The sequence below is a fragment of the Chamaea fasciata genome, unplaced genomic scaffold, assembly GCF_029207755.1.
Source record: "Chamaea fasciata isolate MVZ Bird 193981 ecotype frontalis unplaced genomic scaffold, bChaFas1.0.hap1 SCAF_4, whole genome shotgun sequence".
NCBI lineage: Eukaryota > Metazoa > Chordata > Aves > Passeriformes > Sylviidae > Chamaea > Chamaea fasciata.
Window position 1 is genome coordinate 60,574,869 of NW_027094089.1, and position 16,308 is coordinate 60,591,176.

At 38.9% G+C, this 16,308-nt stretch overlaps 1 protein-coding gene across 2 annotated transcripts in view; it reads right to left on the reverse strand.

Moving 5' to 3' along the window:
- Positions 1-16,308, reverse strand: part of NTRK2 (neurotrophic receptor tyrosine kinase 2) — a 196,713-nt gene that overhangs the window by 66,207 nt on the left and 114,198 nt on the right. For both annotated transcript variants that reach the window (XM_066181743.1, XM_066181746.1), the window contains one exon: positions 15,363-15,551. In XM_066181743.1, coding sequence (XP_066037840.1) covers positions 15,363-15,551 — 189 coding nt within the window. The remainder of the gene's footprint in view (positions 1-15,362; positions 15,552-16,308) is intronic.

Consider the following 16,308-nt stretch of genomic DNA (forward strand, 5'->3'; position numbering starts at 1 on the left):
TTATAGCATCACACTAGTGATACAAAACAATCAGGGATCAGGCCTTTTCACTAGGGGAATTTTTATGGACTAGTTGGAAGTAATCCAATTTTAATGTGACATTTTTCCTGCTGGAGTGTTTGCCCTTCCAGTCAAAAAATAATTAAATTCCACCACTTTTGATTCATGAAAAAAACCAAAGCATGGTTGAAAAGAAAAACTAAAAAAATCATTAATATTTTAATGCTGTTGGATACCTGTGGTACTTCAGAATGCTGAAATTTCCACGGACTCCCTATGGTAGTGAGAAGAGCTTTTGACCTCTCTGACCAAACGGGTTTTGAAAATAATAAATGCATAAGTGTTTGAAAAGAGACCCCTTTAGTAATATCTGTCATGAGAATGAAGAGCATTCAAGATATGACAATGGAAGTGCGTTCCACAGGACAAATTTTCTGGTGATGCCAATATTTAGCTCCATTGACTTCAGTGGAGTTTCACCCTTTAACATAAGAAGGTTTGGACTTGCTGGATATCGCTTGCAGTAACATACAACTTTTTGGGTTTTTTTGAGTCCCTTACCAGATAACTTCAACAAGAAAATTAATGGAAACAGGCATAGGAATGAAAAAAAAATACACTAATATTCATTAAATATGAGTCAGGACATTCAAAATTTGTATTACCATAGCATTAATTCCAGCATAAAGGTAGTCAAAAATTTCACTGAAAAATATTAATGACATAAAATAAGGTTTCAAATATTTGGCAGCAGAAAAATACTGATTTTCGGTTACCTTTTTGCATTCTAAAACCAAGAATCAAATTTAACATTCCAAACTGGGAAAATCCTTCCCCTTTCCCAGACAAGCACACACAAAAACACTCTTAGCCATATTTTTGAAATATTTTCACAAATTGAAATATTTAAAAGAAAAATAATTTTAAAATACCAGTGTGTTTAAATTTTATTGAAGATTTTTTTTCTGTTTCAACAGTTCAAGTTAAAACTTGAGACAAAATTGAACCAAACGCCCTCTGCTTTCTCTTATATTTTAAAGCAGAAAATAATCTTGAAATTTTGAAATCTCCTATGGGAGCAAAATTCTATTTTTGTACAGCTTTACTTCTGTGCATTTAAATTCTCAGCTACTACTCTGGAACTCTGGAGGGGAAGGGCTTGTAATGAAGATGGAATAATTCAGTAAAGGCTGTATTATTCTAGTTTTACAAGGTGGCTGGTAAAGGCTGCAGGATCTTCTTCTCTCTCTTTGCATTATGATGGAGGAACCACTCTTTCAAAGCTGCCACCAGATGAAGAACTGTCAGTTCTTCAGTTCTTCTGTGTGAGACAGTTGCCAGAAACCCATGCAGGAACCTGAACACCAGCACATTGCTTCACTGATTATTTTCTTCATTCTACCAATTTTGACTTCCAGTTGGCAAACTTTACATTCTGATCTGAATTCTGTGACTTAAAAGCAATTGCTCTAAAAATCTCTCCCAGGCTGAAAAAAAGGATAAAAATGAAAAAGTGATTCTGCATTTTAATTCCTATGTAACTGCAAAGACTTGTCTATGTACCAATCCTTTGGAACAGCAAAAGTTTGCATGCAACAGTATTTTTGTGTTAGAACTCAGTATTTGGATTATGATGGGCTATCTCATCTTCAGTAAGGATGGTGCTGTTAGATCAATATTCCTAGTAAAAGAAAATCTGAAGAATAGTTCCTCAGTTTTTCAGCAGCCAGTGTAAATTAGTATATCTTTTAAATACCCAGATCCTTTGATGATCACAAGCACTGCTGTTACATTTCCCTTCCCCTAATAATCTTCCTCCTTGTATCTCCAGTGGCACAAGTAGAAGCTGGGGCTGGAGGTGGGGGACACAGACTGATACAGAAATAAAGAGTGACCTAGAAGAGGTTTATGCTGCTCCTGTTGTACTCTGTTGATCCTTTCACGCTCCCTAATGATCTGAGACATTTTATGACACCATCATGCAGTGCTATCAGGGATTCAAGAAGACTTCCCAACTGAACATCTAGAGAAGCAATAAACATCAGTTTAAAAGGTGTAAAACCAAATCAACAAGCTGTTAAAGCCACAGTTACAAGGCCCTGCCACTCCAACCTCCAGTTCGCTTCAAGGGGCTACAGAGGAGTGTGGATAAAGTTCCCTTCTGAATGTGACAGTCTAGTCAGCAGTTGGGATGAAACATAGCAAAACTGGAAAACTTAAGGAACACACTGGCCTGGTGAAAGGCAATTAGAAAATCTTTAATCAAACACTGCATGTTTAACAAGTCAGGTAATGTATCAAAACCAAAGACTACTTGCCTAAATCTTTTTGCTCTCTAGTCTTGAAGCTATGGAGAACAAGGTAGGTAGCGATTGCAACTGTGTTAAATTTCGAGAAGTACAGCTGTAAAACATTGGCTTCATTGGAGTAAGTTGGCAACAGTCCTACCCTTTGTCTTGCTTATCTTCTATTTCCTTTTCCCTCCTCCATTCTCTCTTTCCTTCTCTGTTTGGGAGTGGGAGCTCCATACACTTTGCTGTCTCCTAGAGTGCCACTTCTTAAAGGAGCCCTGTCTGGTTATTGCTTGGGTGGAAGTCATAGGATTTTGTATTTTCCTTTCCCTATTGTCCAAGCATGATTTATATCTGCTGCATCTTTATGACATTGGTTCAGTTTTGCTCAGTCTCATTAGTTTTCTCAGTAATTGTTTCTCTCAGTTTATATGTACAAGACCAGGGTCAACCTTCATGTGCTTGCTGTCTCAAACAGCACCTAAAGGTAAGATTTTTTCTCCATGTTTGCAACATGGGCATTATTCCCAGTAGCAAAGCCTAAGGACATACATCAAGTTCTGCCTAGATGGAGCAGCTGCTGGTTAAAGGGAACAAACAAAATGTTAGGGTTTGTATTGACTTTCCTTTGTTCCTTAATCTCACTATAAAATGTTATAATATACTTCATATTTTTGCATTCATGTATAGGTTTCATTTCATAAGTCTTTACATTATTTTTCCCTGATGCTTTGTTCCCCCACCCCTCATTGGGTTGAAGAGGAAGGGAGAAGAAACTATTGTGTTCTGTGAAACAAACTATCAACCTTCTATAGATCAGACTAACTGTTCAAATGCGTGATTTTACTTACAGTCATCCTACAGCTTGCAGAACTTAACAACACACACAAAGAATGCAGAAATGCTTGGCTTGCACAGTATTAAATGGCTCATTAATTTACCTGAAAGCAACAACCCAAAAGCTAATTCCAAATACAAAGAACAGTAGTAGTTGGGTTTGGTTTGAATATGTTCAAATAGGCTTTGATCTATGGCTGCCTTAGACTGATTACTCAGAGAGTTAATGTGCCATGAAAAACTCCAGGTCCAGCTTGGCACTGACACAGCCTCTCAGAATTTCAACCAGAAAGCAGAGTAGGGAATAATGGGCAGCTTGTGACCATGGAGGGTTTATATCCTTGTGAACCAGTATTTCCTTTCCTTATTACACGAGTGTCAAGATTTAGGAAATATTTAAACCCAGGATTGGTATCTTTCCTGAGACTGCATTTCCATTTAAGTAATTGTTCTTCTTTCTTAAAAATGAAAACTCATCTCTTGAGATGCTTTAGCTAATGAATGGTGTGGATTTTAACATGCATGATTGTATATAGTAAACCCATAGAGAAACATCACAGAAAGCATAACAATGTTTCTTGAAAGCTTTTGCAGACATCTAAATGGGATGTATGACTGGTCTGATGAGGCCAAGAGCTCACTGTGGGTGAGCACTGTGGGTGGGCACAGTCCTTTATATGTGATGAAAAATAACTATGGCACACAGAGGCAGGAACTCCATACCAAGAACAGACATAACAACCCAAAAAACCAAAAAAACCCAAAAAAAACCAACACTCCCCCAACCCCCCCCTCAAATTCTAAGAAACCCCAAAATAACTAAATAAAACAAAAACCCAAAAACCCCCAAGTATTTGTCTGTACACTTTCTCTCCATTTTTATAGAAAACACACAATGTTTTTCTGAGTTTTTCCCACAGAAAGTGCTCTATATATTCCTGTATACATATTCTGTCAATAAACACAAGCTGCAAAGTTGAGATGGCAAAACTGTCTTCTGCAGGAAGAGTGAACACCTGTGTGCTTTGTTCTGTCTTGAAAACACTCTACCTTGCTGTCAAAAAAAGAAACCTACCAGGCCAAAATAAATCTCTTACCAGTTTGTTTGATGTTGCTATTTACCACAGACCTGCTTCAGATGTTGAGGCCAATCTCAAAACACACAGAGACCAATAGGCAGGAATGACTCATGCTGGTTAAAATGGGAAATCAGTTCTGGATTGGGCCTCTAGAGGAAAGCTATCATTGCAAAGAAAAGTTGAATTTTCTCATTTTCCTCATTCAGTCAGAAGTTGGACTTCATGATCTTGGATGTTCTTTCCAATCTTAATGATTCTATGATTTCTGAAAGATATACTATATTTTGCACTGTGTTTATTCCTCAGTGTGGTACAATTTCAGGGTTCTCTAAAATGCTGCCATTAAAAGAGGCAAAAAACTGTAACTTTAAAGTGCAATACAACCTCATGGTAAATGTGGGAAACGGTTTCCAGCAAGGAAATGTGCTACATCAGAATGCATAATGCAAAAGCCTTTAGCAAGTTGGGAAATACCAACCCCCAACACCTCTTTAGGTAAAAAAGCTAAGACAAAAAGGAAATATGTTCTCCCAGAAGCTCTCTGTGAATTTGGGTCTTAAGTCTGTGCTCAAATACCACATCTTCAGGATGAGAACTATGATTTACTGTGTCTGAAACTACTCCTCACTGAAAAAATGCACCCGATGTCTCCTTTCAGGGGTGGGCAGAAGGCCAAAAGGCCCTTTCCTGCAAGGCTGAGTTAAGCACAGAGCTTTTGAGCTTCATGTCTGATGCCTGCTGGGGCTGACCATGGCATCTGAAGGACTCCAGCCCAATTCACCCTGCCCAAGAGTGGCCACAGAATGGGTGTGAGCTGGCCACAGGCAGTTTACATCTGCAGTCAGCCCTGGGCTCCCGAAGTTGAGGGACCACAAACTTACCTCTACTTGTCCTGCTACAGATGGGGTGCCCATCTCCAGGCACATTGTGAATGCTGTGGGGGTTCAGGGCCCTCGGGGCAGAACCAAAGGCTCACCTCTGTGATTGAGTGCAGAACCTAATCATCCCTGATCTTACTAACACTGTTTCACATCATTACCTGCCAGGACAGATGAGCATCAGCTCTCTGCTGCAATGGCTGTGGGTGATCTGTGACCCTCTGGCCTTACAGTTGCTTCTGATCTCTCTTCTCTGCTCTCCTAGTCCTGAGCATTTCAGCCATAGGATGTTATAAATATGTTGCTGTTAATGTCAGGGAAGGTGCTACACACTATTCTGGGAATATCTGCTTGTTTATTAGACAGGGTTAGTATTCACAAAAGGACATCAATGTGTCACCGAGCATAAGTCAGTCTTTAGGTGTTAGAAGATTTGAAAGAAATACACACCTTAAGGTTTATTGGATACTTATTTGAAGAAAGATTCCTAATAGGTACTGCCATTTTCGGTTACCAGAAGAGTTACTACTGTGATCCACTGTAGCAATTTGTCCATTCCTGAACTGAGTAGAACAAGCATGCAAAATAAAGTGAGAATTTACCATCAACATAAGCAGGAATGGCATTGCTGGACAATGATAACACAACAGATTTCATTCTCACCTGATTATACAGCATCTTTGCACACCTGCAAAGTGAACTTCATGGAATGAAGCATCACAAATGCATTAGAACACAATGCTACGTAACAGGGTACTTCTACATCAGAGGTTGGAGATCAGCCTATAAGCTTTTCTCTTACTCTTTACCACTCAAGAAGGAGCTTTTCAAGCTTTCCTACATAGGGCAGGTCAATGTTTTTCTGTCTGGAGGCAATCCCAGTGCTATTTCAGCCTCAACAGCCCTCGAGTGGAGTCTGCAAATACTACAAAACGCAAAACGGTTGCTTTTCTTCTGATGAGAATAAAACAGGGACAAGATAAATCATGTCCTCCTGCAAAGTGGTTGGAACAAAACAGACATGTATTTATTGTGTTTTCTTTGCCAAAAACTGAAGCCGAGATTCTTGTTTCTTTTCCATTTGTTTCTCCCTTTTTCTGATCCTACTTTATGTGGGACATGTTTCACTTGATGGGTATTGTTTTCAGCTGTTTCTTGGGGTTTTTTGGTTAAGTCAGCCACAGGCCTTCTAAGATGTGGGCACCAAAAAGGGAAAAAAAAAAAAAACAACACCAAAAAACCCAAAAACAAAACAAATAAAGGTACATCCTTGAAAGAAAGCCTAAGAAAATCCTCAGCAAAACTCAGAAATAAGAGCTGCTGTGTGGGAATGGCTTCATTTCAGAAAGGTTTTAACTGAAACTGTGGCTCAAGGAAGTTTTCATAATGGCAGTAAAAAATCCTGTCAAATCTGTCTTTCCTTCAAAATTATATAAACTGGATATTGTTTGAAGTTAGATTTCGTTTCTATCCAATCTTGGGAATAAATAACACCATTATAGAGACAGCCACCCCATTTTCCATTCCTTCTTTCCAGTTCTGTGGGAAACAAGCCAAGGTGGGAGGAGGAAAGAAGGAAGGAATCTCTGAAAACAGCTTTGCTTCCCATCTTCTTAACTCTGATTCCAACCACTCAGTACAACTCAGAGCTGCTCAAGACATCCTCTTGCAGCCTTTTCCTGCAGCCTGTGCAACTACTGACTTTCCTCAGTTTCCAACAACCAGTTTTCAAAGGCATTTAAGTAGCTAAAGGTGAAGCAATAATTTACTGAAATTTCCCAAAGTACTAAGCTGACTGAGCCTCTGAATTCTATTAACCAGACTTTACACTTTGAAACTGTTTAGGACTCCTTAGAAAACCAGTTGCTTAGTTTTATTTAGCACCTGAATGCTGTTTCAGCTGGCTAGCTGACATCAGAGAATGTAATTTAGATTCCCTCACTGCATAAAAAAAAATCCCTAGAGAGAGTATTAGTTTTAGAATATTACTATATATCGTATTAGATATAGAGAGATACGTTGCAATATAGAGAAACAGGAAATAATTGAAATGCATGCATCACATATTTTTTATAAATGCAAACAATGCCCCCATATAATATATTTTCCATATAATTGTTCAGTTGGCCCCCAAAGCTAACAGGCAAGTTGCTAGCCATGAGTATGGCACAACTTTTCATCTAGAGAACTTTTAAGAATTTCAGACCTTGTTCCAGCTTATTTGACATGTATTTTCCCCTTCAGGAGCTTTGTATTCCAATCACAGTAAGTACCTCTCAATCTGCAAATAATAGTCTTCAATTATTATGGGCATGAATGGACTACAGATAAGACCAGTCCAGTGTTACCTCATACAAGATCTGTATGCCTCATAGTTCAATCCACATTCTGACCTTTGAAGATCAATAGTCCATCCCCTGTGGAATTTTCTGCTCAATCAGAGGCTGCAAAAGCCACTACAACCCTCACTGCCAAATACTACTGAGCTCAAGGACTGCCTGTCTCTCCTTGTGACCCTCAGATATTGTCCTGCTAAGCAAAGGTCCCTTCAGCATCCTTAGAAAGCAGAGGGTAATGAAAGGTGTTCTTATTTATCTCCAACAAATCAAAAGAAAACTAGCTTAAGGGTAAATGAGAAAGAGAGAGAGCTCTAAAAAGTGATCATAAAATACATTTCAGCTGTTGAATAATGATGGAAATACGTTCCTGGAATTGTTTACTCACGTGATCCTGGTTTTCATACGACTCAAAAATGCTGAACTCAGGTATTTTACTGTATAGAATATATATCTAAATTAAAAATGGCATATTAATTAAACATCTTCCACTGAGAAAAAAAAAAATCTTATCTTTTTCCCCAACTGATCTTGTAGAACGTGAGAATCCTATTTAGGAGTTTAATTAACAAGCTAATGCTGACAAAAAATATTTGAAGAACATTACAGAGTACTTCATAATATTACTTATTTTTCTGTTGTTACTTTTTTCTCTGATGAAATTTCAAATGTCTGTTAGATTCAACTGGTACTGGTCTACCCTATGCTTGTAAAACAGATACAGATAAGTCTGAGACGCTGAGGAGCTCCCCAGCAAAAACATGTCAAAGCCAAAACTAACATGCTTAAATCTTATGAACCTCAGTGGCATTTTTGCTGGGAAAGGTTCCTCACAACAGATGATAATCAAGCTGCACAGGCTGCAGAACAAAAAAGTGTTGGGACATTAACCACCCAAGAGCAGCTGAAAGCTCAAGCTTTCTGCATCCCAACCCTCATATTCATCTTCAGTGGCATGCAGTGGGGAGTAATTTCCATAAAATGCATTTATTCCCTATTACATTTTATTAGTTGGGCAAAGGAAATAAGTGACCATATTCTTGGTAAAAATATTTGAGACTCAGAATGCTATAGTATGGGAGAAGAGTCTCTTACCCAGTTGAAAAAAAAAGTCAAATGCAACTAATGGAAATACACCACTGATACATACAGCTGCCATTTCTGACATACCTGTGACTTGGTGAACAGCTGTAAAGACACACATTTTAAATGGTGACTGCAATCACCGATTAAAATATGCAGTAAAACTACAAAAGCATTTAGTCAAAACAATAAAATATAACTTCATGTATCTTTATATCTTTATTCAGCCAATAAAATATCTCCAGAGTAAAACAAACAGTGGGATCAGGACAAGAAGTAAATATAATTTTTATACACTCCTTGTAATCTCAACCTCATCCATGTTTGGCTTTCAGGATATAATTTATTTTTTTAGTTTTCAGTATCTGAAGAGTCCAAAGTGAATGCCTTGTTAAACCTCATAATCACAACTAACAATGAATGCCAAGAATGACAAGTTCAGCTTGGACAGAGAGGTTTTTCTTCCCAGTCTGATTTCACTAAGATTCATCAGTTTTGCTCCTCTGCATTTTGGCTGCTGAGGTCATAGTGTCTTTTATAGGAAAATGAGCTGCTTATAAATTTTCAGCTCTGAGAGCTTTGGGAGTTGATGGAAAATCCCCAGCCTCAGGGCTTAGCTGGCTAAGAAAACACTACAGCAGCCCTTTTTTGTAGTCACTCAAATATAAAAGCCTTTCAAAAGAGATGGAAATGCTCACAGAGTGTTTGTGTTTGTGTAGGGCAATCCTTCTGTGCACAGGGACCAACTCGATTAATTTTTTACCTTATAATGTTAGGCAAAAATTACCCCTATTCTTCAGTACTGTAGAGAAGTGTAGGGTGACAGACACAGTCTGGAATAAAGTCAAATGGAGACTACCTGCTGCAGGCAGTCTGCATTTTGCACATTGCTACTTTCCAAAGGACACTATCTGTGCAGGGTGAGCAGCACCCAGAAACACACACATATGCTGCGCAGGGTCAGAGGCCTGTCAGATCCCTGCAGCACAGAGACTCTCCTGGTGAATTTTATTTTTTCCAGGAGCTTTCATTTCACCAGAATGTCATGTCCCCATCTGGCACTGAGAGCATGTGCACCCAGCATAGAAATGCATGCAGGAGCCAGGCTCTGTTGTGGGACTCCTGGGACAAGGATGCCTGAGAAATACAGACCAGGTGATCACAGTTCTTCCTTTTGTTGCACCTACCCTGGAAATGCTAACAACTACTTCTTTTTTCATATTGAATGACTCACTAATGTTGATCCAAGGGTTGGAAGGAGGTTGTCAATATGCTCCAAAATTAGGAGAAGCCAGACTGCCTTGTAAAGTGTGAGTGGTCAGAGCTGTGAAAAACAGCAAGGTGTTGAAGTAGAACTAGCTGCACCCTTCTGCAAACAGCCTGGTAGAGGAACTGCAACTCAGCAGGCCCTAGTGTCTGGCTGCTCCCTTCTGTTCCCTGTGGTGGCTGTGACAGAGCTGTCTCCCCACAGTGACAGAGAAGGGCCAGCTCTGCACACTCACGTGCTTCTGCCCTGTTCAAATGTTCCCAAATAATCAAAACTGAATTTAAAAAGACTGTAATGAATAAAACAAAAAAGAAAATAATAAACAAAAGAAAAAAAAGTCCAGATTTTTTTTCTGTTTCCTCAGGCTTCTGGGGTCTGCCTCACATTCTGAATCTTTTCTTCTGTTCTATGTCATCCTAAAATGAAATCTGACATCATCACCAGAATCCAAGACCTATGGCTTTAAAGACAAAAGTCCTGTACTATGAGAGTCATGATAAAATGTTGAGAATAACTGTCCTGTTTCTATTCTCCCTCAAAAGTCATTAAAGAAGGTAGTGGACTGAAGCAGAGCACTACTACAACTTTCCTGACTAATGGGAGCACACAAATTCTGGCTATGCATGTGTTAAAAAGAAATATATAGCTAAAGAACAAGGAAAGTCAGAAAAAGATTGAGGGCACCCTTAACCAAATGATGTAACAATCCCTAAAATGCAAATGAAAATCCTGAAGCATAAATTGAAAAGTTCAGTGTTCAGAAGGGGATAAAAGAGGGGTGCTCTCAAAATTTCTGCCTTTAAAATTAGCACTGCACATGCAATTAGCAATTTACTCTGGAACTGGAACTACGGGCTAAATTAATTTTTTCAGATCAGCAAAATAAGTAAAAATCAATTTAGAAAAAAATATTTCTGCCAATTTTAATCAGCTTCAGACTTTCCCTAATAGAAGCCAACTGGAAGTAAAATAACTGTTATCTAAACTGCATATTCAGACTCCTACACTTGAAAGAACAGAATCTGAAAATGCAGAAATAAAGATGAAATATTAAGACTATTTGAAGAATGTACCCAAATTTCCCACATGAAAGTCACAATCCACACCACATCATCTGAAATGCAATGGCTATTTATAAGGCCAGTCACTGAAAACATCTTGCCACTTAGCCATCCACTGACTAATCAATAAGCCTGCCCAGTACAGTACACTCTTTTCCAACACTGAAATCGATAAACTTGACAAAACTGAGTGAGTTGCAAGTACAGATTAGCTGGGAAGTGCAAACTGATGTCGGTGCAGCTATTCCTCCGCCATAGGGGGCCTGAAAATGCGAGCTTACTTCATTAAAGGGAAAAGCTCTAACCTTCCTTTCAGTAGCACCCAAACAACCATGGTGACTTCATGGGGCAGGGGTGGGAGTTACTGGGGTAAGGCTCAGAGAAACACTTGATTATCAAAATCCCAGAACCACCTGCAAGTAATTTCTTATCCAAGTTCTGCCCTAGAAATCTCAGACTGGGCACTTCCACTGACATTTTGTGATCTCTCCTCAGGTTTGGCTTTTCACATTTCTAACAACACAGCTGTGTTATTTCCAGACTGCATTTCCACCATTAATCACGGAAATCTAGCAGTCATGGACTGATACATTCCAAGTGCTGGGCTGCAAGTTAAGTGATGAAGAAAGTCCACAGTTGTTCCTTGAGAAAATGGTTTTGTTTCATCCATTCTCTTTCAACAGGTCTGGCAGGATTAGCTGATAACTTCAGAAACTACAATTTCTGTGCAGAGATGCAGAGGACTAATTTTTGAAACACCATAATATTAAAGAAAATCCCAAGTATCTTAGGGTCTGTGACAGCTCATAAGATTAGTGAAGCTAACCATCTAGAAAAGGGTAGGGTCTATGCCCCCAGTATATTACACTGTGCAGCTGATTTCAGGGGACAAAAATCTTGCAAGATTTGCCATCCATGCAAGGTTTATGGACCCGGTGATTTTACTTCCCTACAGAGTTATGCCTTGATTTTCAAAAGCAACAACTCAACCTTGCTGGTAATTCCCAGGCAAGGGGTTTGCAGGTGGACACTAACACAGCACCTGGTTTGTAATGCCTGAACTGCAAAGAGCGCTGCAGCATGTCCAGGCTTCTGGCTCTCTCTCACCCATCTAAAATCAGAATTTTCACTATCTGACAAGAACTGACAAATGAGACATACCTTCTGCTTTCATAAATAAAGAAACCAAGAAGTCATACCAAAAGGAACCAAGAAGTCTGTTAGGTGTCTGAAACATGTCTGTGTACCTCAGACTTTATCATTTTAAGGTGAAAATATTCAAGATGTTGGAGTGGCAAATGAACCCACCAGCCAGCAGCAACCAACAGAACATGGCATGGAAAGCAAAAGCCAGGAGCTCTGGGATAGCATGTCAGACAGAGAAATGCTGAACAAGCTGATGAGAAATACTGGTAGTTAAGCGGTAAATATCAGCTAATCCCAAGGGGAACACATAATCTTCTACTGTTACATCAATTAAAGGTAGAGACGAGTGTTGTGCTGAAATTACAGAAATGCAGTCCTTCTGAGTGATGATTGGAACCTGAGCACTGAAGCTGATGGGTCTTTGGTCTTCACCAGTTTGCTTATCCAATCCCGAAGGCTGTATCTTAAGAGGAGGAAAGTGCTGTAACTTTTAGCCTGAGACAGACTTTTAAGAAGTCATCACTTTGGATTTAGTTATCCAATAGTGAAAGGACCAAATTACAAGATACAGTGATGGAATTTCAAATGACACTGATTGTAATCGTTTTAATTTTCTTTTAAACACATGCACTTCTAATTCTTTGAATTGAAGCTTGATACACTGTATTCAGAAACGGTTTTCTGTAGATAAGTCAAAATATGGCCTAATTAGGTAAAAAAGAAACTCCACTTGCTACTAACAGCAAAAGTACTCCTTCATTTCTGTGAAAACTGCAATACAATCGATGTAAAGTTTCACCTAGCCTGATGTCTCACCTCCTTCCACAGACCAACATATGCTAAATACAGAAATACCTTTTCCAGCATGACTGTTAGTGATTGTTGGGTTTAATACTGGTGAACAATGAAATTTAGACCAGATAGGAAATAAATATAATAGTTAACTATCTTACTGGAGATGAGAAACCAGATGACACCTGGAGCTGGCATTATTCTATACAGGAGCAAGGTACAAAAGCTACTTAGGTTAAAGGTTTATAAATGCCTTTATTTGTATGTATGCCTCCAGATACACACATCAGGAGGAGGTTGGCAGGTTAAGAAAGGACAAGCACAGCTCTGTAATAATAAACAACTGAGAAAGAAGGAAAGAGAGCATATGAGAAATTCTATCTGGGAAGCCCATTTTTGGCCAAGACGATTACAATTACACTTTTTAATTGGAGAGATGCTCAGGGTGGTTGAAGAAATCTGCCTTGGTTTATAGACTGTCATAGTTTACCTGATTCTCTCTGCTAAAGCAAAACCACCACCACCCGCCATTCCGAAACACAATGACTGGGAGCACAGTGGTAGGGTGGCAGAATGCAGAACATCAGCCCCTCAAACCTCCACAGAGCAACACAGCAAAGTCCTGAAGCATATCCTGCAAGCTTTTATACACCAACTGAACTTCATATACTGTGATTAATTTCCCTGACACCATGTGTGTTTCATTGCAGCACACAAAACCAAACACAGACTTAGGTATTTTTAGGATCAGGACCTACTTAACACAAATAAGACATGATTTAATGTTTGTACTTATTGTGCAGTTTACTAAATGAGAGACAATTCTGTATTTTAGTGCAGTTTGTGTTTTTCCCCAGAACAGCATGTATACTGTTTCAACATTAATTCTGAAGAGAAAAACTCTGTAGTTACTGATGTTTATTTAAAGAATTAAAAAGTTGTCTAGTGTAGCTGGGAACAGAGGTACAGAAGCCTCATTTTTAAAAGCTAGACTTTTATATAACAATATAAAGCACTACTGGGAATGTTGCCCATTCATGATTCATTAGCAGCTTCTTTTTTACTCAAGAATTAATGTTCTAATCAGAATGCACCTGTATAACATTCCTCTCATGCTGATGAAGGATCACCAATTCAGTGATTTCCTCATGATCCCACTGCATATGCTGAGTCAGAATATTCAAATTGTTATTATCTGCTGCTAGAAGAGGGTAATACAGCATTTCTAGCCACAAAATAGTGCCACACAAAAAAGCTATGGTAATAGTGAACATCAGGGATGTACAATAAAAAGGCAGAAAAAGATCTTTTGTTGCAGGACCATCCTTCTGGACCGTGCTTAGTGTAACAATCTGGGTCTAAATAAGCATTAATATTCACAAGGTAAGTGGGTAGTTCAGCATCAGTCTTTGTTTGCAGTGTTAGAAGTTATGCATTCATGTCATGCATGCATGCTGTCATGCACGGGTCAAAAAGGATTACTGTTACAGCATTTAAGCTTTGTAAAGCTGGAGGCAAAGGCTTCCAACCTTGACATTAAGCCCCTATACTACAATTTGGGCAAAAAAGTGATATCTTTCAGGGTAGGATACAGACACGATGTAGTGCCCCTTAGCTGCAAGCCCAGTGCTCCCTAATTATACTGGGAATCTCTAGAATGACTTCCCAGAGAAAAAATTGAGGCTTCCAGTGACACTTCGGAACAACCTTCTCTGAAACACTTGGAGAACTTAGTGTCCTGATGAGAAATAGTATGCAGTGCAGTTACTATTTACCACAATATTCTTTAGGTATTTTTAATGTTATATGCATTAATGCTAATCACTGGTTCAAACCCCAGCATTTCACATGTTCAATTCTGAAACTATTACTAGGTTTGAAAAGTAGCATCTGAAGTAAGTGATACTCTTTTTTAACTCTTCGTAGCTCAATATGTTTAGCTCTTCACATTTTTTCACATTCCACTTGCTACTAACTGAACATGAAAGAATTTGTACGTGACATGTACTGTCCATCATGCAAGCCTCAGCTCTTCTGCTCTACTTTTAAACATTCAAAACAATTTCTGTCCGTGGAGGTTAAATTGCACAAGGAAATGACAAGAATTGAATTTCTAACCCTTATAATTTTTACAACTTTACAAATACTCAGATTTGAATATTAGGTTATGTTAATAAGATCTGATGATATGATCTGGTGATGTTGATATGATCAATTTAAAAATAGTGCACATGTAACAATACTGACTTTTTATTCTCCAAGATTTGTTTTCTCCCAAGAATACATTCAGTGCACAGGACTGGCCAAAGACCACTGAAATCAATGGAAAGGCTACCAGTGACTTTGATAAAATATGGATCGGGTGTTGAGCATAACACTGCTCACTTCATTGCCTTGTCATAAGGGCTGAATTTGGCTTAGACAGCGGTAAAGTGGTTCATCCATGTACCTTTAGTAAACAGCACACATTTTAACCCCACCCTTCCACTCCCAGGAATTCAGAGTATTTTGTTATGCTGGTTCTGTTAAGGAGCCACAACACTTGCACAGGTAAAATGAGTGATTGGAACACATACAGTTGTTTGTACTTACAGGTATCTGGCTTGAGTTGACTGTTGGTAATTCCAAAATACTGTGGATTTTCAATGACAGGAATCTTTGTCATGCCAATGATGACTGCATCAGGACCCCCCTCAGAAGAAGATGGAGTGTTACTGCCATTTGAGATGTGGTGGAGGGGACTGGCTGAATCGTCGTCATTGCTGATGACTGAAGAAGGACCTAGAGTTAGAAACAAAGATTTTCTTGTAACCCAGTGAATGGTATTCTTCCCTCAGATGAGTAATTTATATATTTATATATATTTTAAATTTTGACCAGTTGTCCTCCATTCCTATAGTCAACAGCTGTCTTTGTGTATCTTGTTGACCTTACCTCAAAAATTTTGTATCTCTAGGTGCAGGTGGAGAGCAATGGGGTTTTTTTCCATTAGGAACTGGAATCAAAACAAGTTTTTGTACTAGTACATCATCTAGAGTAAATGTCAGGGTCCAGCAGAGTCTGTCACTGTGCAAGATCTCAAAACTTGTTGAAGACATTTTGTTATTCTCAGAACTAAGCTATGGAATACACACTTTAACTTTTTTACCTTATGCCCTACTTGAAGCACACAGTATTAACAGCACAAATCCAGGGAATGCCTGCCCTGCCTGGCATTATAACAAGACAAAAGACACAGAGCAAATAGGCTCATCCTGATGTGGGAATCCGGTAATTTCTGAAAGAAATATGGTTCAGGGCCAAAATCTGGGGGACAATTTGCATAGTTACAGAGGTACAAAGAAGGAGTAGGAACAGTACTGGGAACAGTAGAGGAGTAAAACCTGGAGTCACTGCTGAGAGGCTCATCCTGTTTAGTAAGGGCACATTCTACTGGCTCCGCAGGCCATACCTGAATCTAGTCACCTTCCAGAAAAAGGTGTGTTGTGAACAGTAATTCAATGACAGTTTTTGTTTTGTTTTCATTCCATGCTTTATA